This window comes from Rhodnius prolixus, unplaced genomic scaffold (assembly GCF_049639745.1).
Source record: "Rhodnius prolixus isolate KJV_2025 unplaced genomic scaffold, Rpr scaffold_9, whole genome shotgun sequence".
NCBI lineage: Eukaryota > Metazoa > Arthropoda > Insecta > Hemiptera > Reduviidae > Rhodnius > Rhodnius prolixus.
In genome coordinates this window covers 22,748,137-22,757,590 of record NW_027411604.1, presented here as the reverse complement: position 1 = coordinate 22,757,590, position 9,454 = coordinate 22,748,137, and the positions used below count along the sequence as shown (strand labels likewise).

The 9,454-nt window shown below is 32.7% G+C and overlaps 1 protein-coding gene across 1 annotated transcript in view; it reads left to right on the top strand.

Annotated features, from left to right (window-relative positions):
- The first annotated feature begins 804 nt into the window (after window positions 1-804).
- hh (hedgehog signaling protein) overlaps window positions 805-9,454 on the top strand; it is a 99,199-nt gene continuing 90,549 nt past the window's right edge. The window contains exon 1 of the mRNA XM_074129375.1: window positions 805-1,850. Coding sequence (XP_073985476.1) covers window positions 1,515-1,850 — 336 coding nt within the window. The 5' untranslated portion in view covers window positions 805-1,514. The remainder of the gene's footprint in view (window positions 1,851-9,454) is intronic.

The window sequence follows — 9,454 nt, the reverse complement described above, 5'->3', positions numbered from 1 at the left end:
AACAAGAACAAGAACAAGAACATTTTTTGAAAAAGTCGTTTTTGCTCATTTTTAGCAACTTTTTTCTCGAAACCGATTAGATCTGGGTTGTTGCAAAAAAAATTACAGTTATAAAGGAGGGTTTGCCCTTTATTTTAAAGAAAATTTGGGAATTTATATCTTTTATAGAAAAAGAGAAAAAAATTGTCAAAGTTGGGTGTTTTTCAACGTTATGCTTTTTCGTGCAGTTTTTGACGATCAACCCTTATACAACTGTCCTACCGGACAGTTTTAATGTAAGAAATGTTTCACGCCAAAACATTTAGTTTTTAAAAAAATTTGGTTAATTGCCTAATTGTAGAACTCCAAAATTGGAGATCTCTTAGCACTGAAGTATGCTCTTCTCACCAATAACTTGAAGGATTGATTTTTCTCTTAATCAGCCCATTTATTCTGCTTTTTTGATCACATCAATGGCTTTTTTGGACTTAGTCAGACAGTCCACTGTTGGATCTGATCTTCATCACAAGTTTGTTGTCTCGTTTTTGTTAACAGCAATACTCAACTTTATTTTTGCATAACTTGACCACAATGAAAAGTTTATTGCAACTAATCTCTGGTATACTTGCACCATTCTTATAAAAAACTCATTTTTTGCTATTAAAAACAAAACACAATAGACTTACAAGTTCAAAGTTCCCTAAATTAAGCGCCTCTTTATCATTTAAGAACATAATTTCTAGCTAATCTTGCATTTTGGTTGCAAAATAAAATATTATAGTATATTTTTTTGTTATTTCTGTTGTTGGGTCAAATTATTCTGAAATTACGGCAGTTAATGTGGCCGTGAAGTTGTAGGTGCATTGTGAATGAATTTTTTACTTGAAGGGAAATGAATTTAGGGTCTTGCAATTATTATAAAGGTTCTTTTTTATCCTTTTTTTATTTATAGAAAAACTCCTGAACGAAAAACAAAAGCAAAAAAAAATTGATGATTGAAATAGGGGAGGTGTCATTTAGGGGTGAGAATTTGGCTAACAAGGGGTTGGAGGGGGTGTAAGGAAAAAAAAAATAGTTGGAGGGGTAGAGTGAAGAGGTGGTAGGAGTAGATTTGATACAGTGTAGAGTGGGGATGTTCTCGAGTGGTGTGTCGGTCTGTAGAAGAGTAAGCAGTGAGAACTGTTGACGTTAAGGTCGCTGAACATTGGTCCCGTGTTCTTCTTCCGGTGTGTGCACAATCTCGTCCTGCTCTCGGAGAATTTAGTATCATACTCGGAGAAGTAGTGTCATACTCGGAGAAGTAGTGTACGTGCGGTGGGTTGTGCGTGTGTGACATCGCCGTTTATTTTTTTAAAAAAAAAAATAAAAATAAATAAATAAATAAAAAAATATAAAACAAAAAAAAAAATGTCATGATATAATCTAGAAATTACATGTTCTTGAGAAGAGGTTATAGTTTATATTTTTTCTTTAAAAATCCAATGTTATGTTAGGGCGACTATTTAGCGGGCACTATAGCGCCATCAACGGCCGTTATGAGGAAAAGAATAAATGGCCGCAGGAGATCGTGGCTATACGTAGCTACAATATTCCTAATATTAATTGATTGTTTTACTAGAACAATTATTGTTGAAGCTTGCGGCCCTGGCAGAGGCGCCTCAAGACGTAGAGGCTCACATGCAAAACTAACACCTCTAGTATTTAAACAACATGTGCCGAATGTATCTGAAAATACGCTAGGTGCTAGTGGACTAACTGAAGGACGTATTAAAAGGGATGATCCAAGATTTAAAGATCTTGTACCAAATTATAATCAGGACATCACTTTTAAAGATGAAGAAGGCACTGGCGCTGATAGACTTATGACGCAGGTATTTATTTTATTTTTAATTTTTTTTTTTTGATAGTCAATAAACTTTTTATTGCATGCCATATATCGGGGTCCTTTTACTATTATTAATTCTTGTGCTATATCCATTTAAACCGAAGAAGATACACAATCATTCCCTTCTCTACCTGAAAGAGTGCGTATTTCCTCAATTTAAGTAAACATTAGCTGACTAAAATTACTTGCCAACAATTTAGACACGAACACACATTATCAATATTTTGCTAAGTAAACAATTGTCATTACTTATCAGATTTTACGATATAATAAATTCTCGGGAATTCCCGATGAATTAAAAATTTAAAATAATACATTTTTTATGATTAATAAAATATAAACTGATTCTGCGTGACAAAGGTTTTTTTTATCATTTGCCGATTTGTCAAAATTGTTATTTTTCTTTGTCAAGTCCTTAATATTACTACATTTTCTTTGAATTTGGGGGAAAAAAACTGTTATAAGTATTTGTAATTTTGAATTCTACACCCTTAGCCGGTTCACTTCTGCTAAAATATTCTCTCATCGAAACCTAATATCAAAGTACGTTCTACGACAGAAGTGCAGACTATTTTAAAATGCACTTCTTCCTTCTTTTTTTTTTGTAGTCAAAAACTGGATTTCGGTTTAAAACAAATCCCGAAATTTAAGCTGCAATAATCGCACTTAAGCTCAATGAACGAGTTAATCAAATGAAATAATAAATTTTAATAGTTTTAAATAGTTTTTATAATTATTATTCGAAATTCAGAAACTAAACACTGAAAACTTCACAGCCAGACTTCTTAAATCCACCTCTGCGAAATCTTCTAAAAATAAAGATCCTCCCTTGACTAATTTTTCAATTTTATTAGAATCCACCAACTAGTTTTAGGTCAATGAAACTCTCATTCGTAGAATATACAATTTTACGAGTTAACTCTCCGAACCCACCCAAAAAAAGTTTCAAAGTGTTAAAAATAAGTTGAATGAATATCTTAAAATTTGAAAGTCAAATTTTGTATACAGTTTTTGATCTATCGTTGATGTTTACAATAAGTAAAGTTTATAACACAACATGCGTCAAATAGTTTTGAGAATTCACTTATGCGTTTTTATCAATTTTTTAACGATTTTTTTAACGATTTATCTTTAAAAACATTATTTAATTTATTTCTATGCATTTAAGTGCAGCTTTTAAATGCCATTTCATAGTGTGAAATGTTTTGCCGTTTAAACTTGTGTTTAGGTACGTTAAAAGTATAGTTAAAAGTTTTAATTACAAAAAATAAATTAGTTAAGCGAAATTTAACTTAACAGAAAAAGTTTCTCTGGTTTTGGATATATTATATGTAAGGTCTTAATGACTCCAATAAAACTTGGCTAGTAATTTGTGCAATACGAGTAAAAATTCATTTTTACGCGAAGTAGTTTTTTTTTTAATTTGAGATTTTTAGATGTATTTTCTCAGCGGTAGAACTAATAACAGACTTCAGAAGTTTTTTCGAGGTATCTTTACACTTTTAGCTAAATACGAAGGTCGTTTGAAAAGTCCGTGCAAAGTCAGAGAGATAGCACCACTGGCGCGTATCGAGGTTATGTTTAGTTAGTAGCATCTCTTGGAAGAACACACACCAAGTTTCAGCCAGATCGGTCTATTTCTTTGTGTTTGGCATTCGTTTGAATCGAGGAAGTCGAGTGATTTTCAAAAAATGGACGAAAAAGAATTTCGCGTGTTGATTAAACACTATTTATGAAAGGCAAAACGCCTCAGGAGACTAAAGAGAAGCTTGATAAACATTATGGTTACTCTGCACCTTCGATTAGAACAGTTTATAAGTGGTTTCAAAATTTTCGTAGTGGCCATATGGGTACAAGTGACGCTGAACGTTCTGGACGCCCTATTGAGGTTACTACTCCAGAAATCATTGATAAAATCCATGATATGGTGATGGATGACAGAAGAGTGAAGGTGCGTGAGATTGCTAGTGCTGTGGGCATCTCGAATGAACGGGTACATAATATTTTGCATCAACATTTGGACATGACAAAGCTATCCGAAAGATGGGTGCCGCGATTGCTCACGCTTGACCAAAAACGAAATCGTGTGAAGTGTTGCAAGGACGGTTTGCAGCTGTTCCAGAAGAATCCGCAGGACTTTAAAGCGTCGTTTCGTCACTGTGGATGAAACATGGATACATCACTACACTCCTGAGACCAAAGAACAATCTAAACAATGGGTTACCAAGGGGGAATCTGCGCCAAAAAAAGGAGAAGACCGTTCCTTCGGCCGGAAAGATTATGGCGACTGTCTTTTGGGATTCGCAAGGAATAATCCTCATCGACTATCTGGAAAAGGGTAAAACTATTACAGGTGCATATTATTCATCGTTATTGGACCGTTTGAAAACCGAGCTGCAAGAAAAACGCCCACGATTGGCCCACAAAAAAGTCCTTTTCCATCACGACAACGCACCAGCTCACACCTCAGCAGTTGTGGTCGCAAAATTAATGGAAATAGGGTTCCAACTCGTTTCACATCCCCCCTATTCTCCAGACTTGGCTCCCTCGGACTACTATTTGTTCCCCAATATGAAGAAATGGCTGGCGGGATAAAGATTTTATTCAAACGAGGAGGTGATTGCAGAAACGAATGGCTATTTTTCAGACTTGGACAAATCCTATTATTCGGAAGGGATCAACAAACTAGAGCAGCGTTGGACGAAGTGTATAAGCCTAAAAGGAGACTATGTTGAAAAATAAAAAAGGTTTACCCCAAAAAATTAAGTAGTTTTTATTTTTGCACGCACTTTTCAAACGACCCTTGTAAATTGTAAATTTTTTGCAGGCTTAACAAAAAACATTATCAATAAAAGTAAAATTGTAAGAGTATCCACTTTTTGCAAATTATTGAGATTATTTCGGCACCATTTTTACGCTATAGTACATTGAAGTTCGTTTATCAGTTCCTACTGCAACTATTATAACGTGCCTCAAGTGATCAGCTGTCCAAAATTGCTCACTATAAATTGCAAAGAAACTATAAAACTTAATTAAATTCTAAGTTACGTTCAATTCACAAAGGAATTCATGGTAGAATTTTAAGCTCAAAATTATTCCATTTATCTATTTCTAAGACCACTTCATCCTCTAAAGTTTCTTTCATCATTATGATTGTCAGAGTGATGTTTCATTCTTCAACTGTTTATGTGTGTACATTATAAGCGCCATCAGATAATAAATTACTAATCATTCATAAAAAGCTATAAAACTTTAAAACAAGCTGTAAAAATTAATTAAGAAAACAAAAGACATTTTAAAGAGTCATTTCAATTCATTTTTTTTGTTTTTCTTACTTTAACCATTATCTTATTAAATAACGATTAATTTATAAGTAAAGAGAAACATTTAATTATAATTACATTAAACAGATTCACAATCCGCCAATAAAATAACACAAGTGTTAAATATTTTTATAGTTTTCTTTGCAATTAAACAAGAAATAAATACTAATAAAGGAATATATAATAAATCAATCAGTTAATAAAGGTAAGAAAAACAAAAAATCTCTTTATTTCTAAAACTTCTCAATTTATTCGTAATATTAGAATCATGCAGTTTCATTTTATTATTATTAACATTTTTTTACTCCCAGAATAATTTTATTAACTTCCTAGTAATGAAATATTTTAATAGATAAAAATAATGACTATAATTTTATTTTTTATTGGCATTCTGTTTGTTTCATTCTACAGATATTTATTATCCTCTTTGGAAGTTAAAGACTGCGGACAAACAATTTTTAAAGACAAAAAAAATCACCAAAATCAATTCGATAATGTACAGAATTGCTCGCTTTGTATTTCGTTATCTGTTCGATATTGATAAGCATTTTAATTGAGATCTTATTATAATCATTTTTTTGTTTGTAGTTGAAAACTTATAATAAAATATTTTATTTATTTACATATTTTTACGCTTAGGCCTTGGGGAATTCACAATTTCTGTTTAACTAGTAAAGACTGCGTATTTCTCACCGTTTTCTACGACTCTGACGATGAACTGGCGCCACGTTAAGCACTTGGGACTTTATATAAATTCTTATGAATAAACTCTAATATTTCTTCTTATTTAATAAATTATTACTACAAATTTTTTTGTTTTTGCTATTTTACAACTTTGAATATTGCCATTCTATGCTCCATTTTTACTCCAGGCATCCTTACAATACCCTAATACAGCGGTTCCCAATCTTTTTTCATTAGTGTACCCCTAACATACAGGGTGACCAAAGTTATATGCTCCACCCACTTTTTTTTTTAACGGCGGGAAATTTCGAAAAAATAAAAAACACGTATTTAATCATTTTTAGTCTAGTTTATTTTCAGTGATTGACCCATTGTTTTAAACCCCTGTATCTCGAGATACAGCATCCAACTTTTGTTTTTCAAATGGAACGTTATATTTTTTGTTGCATATTTTTAGAGTATTTGAGCTTCTAAAAAAAACAAAGCAAAAATTTTTTGAAATCAGTTAGGTTTTTCAAAAGTTATGGTAATTTAAAATATGAAAAACAAATTTCAGTTTATTGTCAAAATTACGTTATTTTTTTTAAAGAATCTGTTCAAACTGGGCACAATCAACGGATAGGCAAGCCAAAACTCTGGGCTCCAATGGGCTATTTTTTTGTGGGGATACCTAAAAAATAAAGTGTAAAGTATCCTTATTCCCGTGGCTTCAATCGATGATCTGAAACTTCATTGGGGTTAAGTCCAGAGATCGAGGTGGCCATTGGATGGGACAATGAGTCCTTAAGCACTTTTCATGGAAATTTCGGTCCCGGAAACCTCGAACCACTCTCGCATTATGTGCCGGGCAACCATCTTGGTGAAAATACATATCTAGCCGACGTTGTAGATGAACATCTTCAAGCAGAACTGGCAAAATGTCTCTTAAAAAAAAGTTGGATACCTTTCACCAGTTAAGTTCTCTCTGTAGAAGTATGGGCCGATTAGTTGATTTCCTAAAACTCCACACTAAACGTTTTGTAGAAAAAACAACCTGAACGTCGAATAACTCTAGCCTGCCCAGATCATGACTTCGCCACCATAAGTGCTACTACAAGCAAAGCGTGGGAGCCCAGAGTTTTGGCTTGCCTATCCGTTGATGGTGCCCATTTTGAACGGATTTTTTTTTAAAAAAATGACGTAATTTTGACAGTAAACTGAAATTTGTTTTTCATATTTTAAACCACCATAACTTTTGAAAAACTTAACCGATTTCAATATTTTTTTTTGTTTTTTTTAGAAGCTCAAATACTATAAAAATATGCAACAAAAAATATAACGTTCCATTTGAAAAACAAAAGTTGGATGCTGTATCTCGAGATACAGGGGTTTAAAAAAATGGGTCAATAACTGAAAATAAACTAGACTAAAAATGATTAAATACGTGTTTTTTATTTTTTCGAAATTTCCCGCCGTTAAAAAAAAAGTGGGTGGAGCATATAACTCTGGTCACCCTGTATATATATATATATATATATATTATATATATGTATATAATAAATAATCGTATTCTTGATTTTACGTATTGTAACTTTAAATTAACAGCAAAACAATCTGAATATAATGTGTCTTGTAAAGAACATATACATACGATATGTTCCTATTAAAAAAAATCATCTATGAATAGGTAAACATTTCAAACCAATAACTATTGCAGGGGTCGTAAATTGAAACAGCAAAGCGTTAATAAAGGAGAAGTAAATTATATGCGGGCCATGTGTAATATTAGTCAAAACTAAAGCAGCATTTTTTCGCAATTTTTACATTTTCAAGAAATCATTTAATAATTTTTGATATACAAATATATTTACTTTTAAAAAAAATACTGCAGTATCGAATGAGTACTTAAATTCTTGTCAATTTATATGTTATTCAGTTTTATTATAATAATTTTGTAATTAAGTTGTAGGAATCATTTATTATATAATTTCTTTCTCATTAATAATATATCTGTATAATTTTTATATCTTCCGCCATAATAACTTTTTTTTGCGCACCCCAGGTTGAGAACCTCTGCCCTAATACTAAGTTCACATTTATTTAAGCTATACTTTCCTCGTAAATGCCTAAAAGTCTTATGAAAAGCAGCAGCATCTTTTGATTGGTGCTCGTAATGGCGAATTAAAGTTAAATGTCAACAAAATACTAGACGATAAACCTGCCCTACCGTACCCTACCAATAAGATGTGTTTACAGTGTGGATTACAGTACAAGTAGCGTATCAATTGTATAAGTATAAGTATGTAAAAAATACTTCAATTTATTATTAGATCTAATCTGCGACTGCATTTAGTTTATTCTTATCAGGAATTAAAATAAAAAAACTGACGAAAAGACGAGACTACTGATAACCTACTTCATTGTGATAATTTTAATTAAATATTAAAAATTACGTACTGCTATGGCAATTATCTGCAGTATGTAAGAATACCGTAAACCCAAAACAAAGATCAGCCATCTCCTTTTAACTACTCATTAGTCTTCTTTACTGTCCTACTCCTCCTTCTTCTACGGGTGAGGTACTACACTATCAAAACTGTTCTTGATATCAGTTCGAATTTTGGAGTTCGTAGTCGGATATCCTGCAGACTTAACGCACAGTAGAGACCATAGCAATAGCTCTCGAGCTCATAAAAAATGTTGCTCCGGCTGATTCTTGTGAATGTTGAAAGCTTTAGTGCTGAATATGGCACGAAGAGTATATTTAGAAATAGAAAACTCTTCTACCCAGCATAGACCATCCTCATTCAGAAATCTTAACAAATTGATTCTAAATATTCTTAGTTACTTGTGAATGTTCTATTCATCTCATAGATATAGGAGTAACGCTAGCGAATCTTTAAGTTCCACTTCTCTACACTGCCAACTTACCACCATTTTTGCCTTCGCTGACGACACTGCTATTCTCTCCAAACAAACTGTTCCTGAAGTCGCTGACCGCTCTCTCCAGTCTCATCTTTACTCTTCAGTTCCTTGGCTACAACAAATTACGTATTACGATTAATATTTTAAAAACTAAATACACATCATCTTTACCCTCAAACGAAATATATTTACCCTTCTTCTTGCTAAATAGTGGTAATTTACAACACCTGACCTTTTGCGCGGAATTTTGGACTCTATCTAATCAAGGAACTCCAAAATTCATTGAACTCAATTTATATGGGATAGCTAAAAGATCTTGGAACCAAGTAACCAAACGACCATTTTGCTATAATAATCTCTCAACTCGGAGTACTGCTTTATTGCAATAATAGATAAATTTCCACTTTTATTGAGTGTTACTCTTAGCTCTAGCAACTTTGCTTAACACTGCATAGCCAATCCGAAGTCAATTTGACTCCCCCCCCCCCCAAAAAAAGAAATGGTCTCTGTTTCCCAACATCACATAGCTATCCCAAAATGCTCTTAGATATGCTATCCCCACTCTCTCACTATTTGATAGACACGAGCTGAAGACCGTGGAATTCTTAGTTTCTTTTTGCGGATTAGTTTACTTGAATCATAGGAGTCATTTTGACTCCAGATTGGCATTACACGTAAA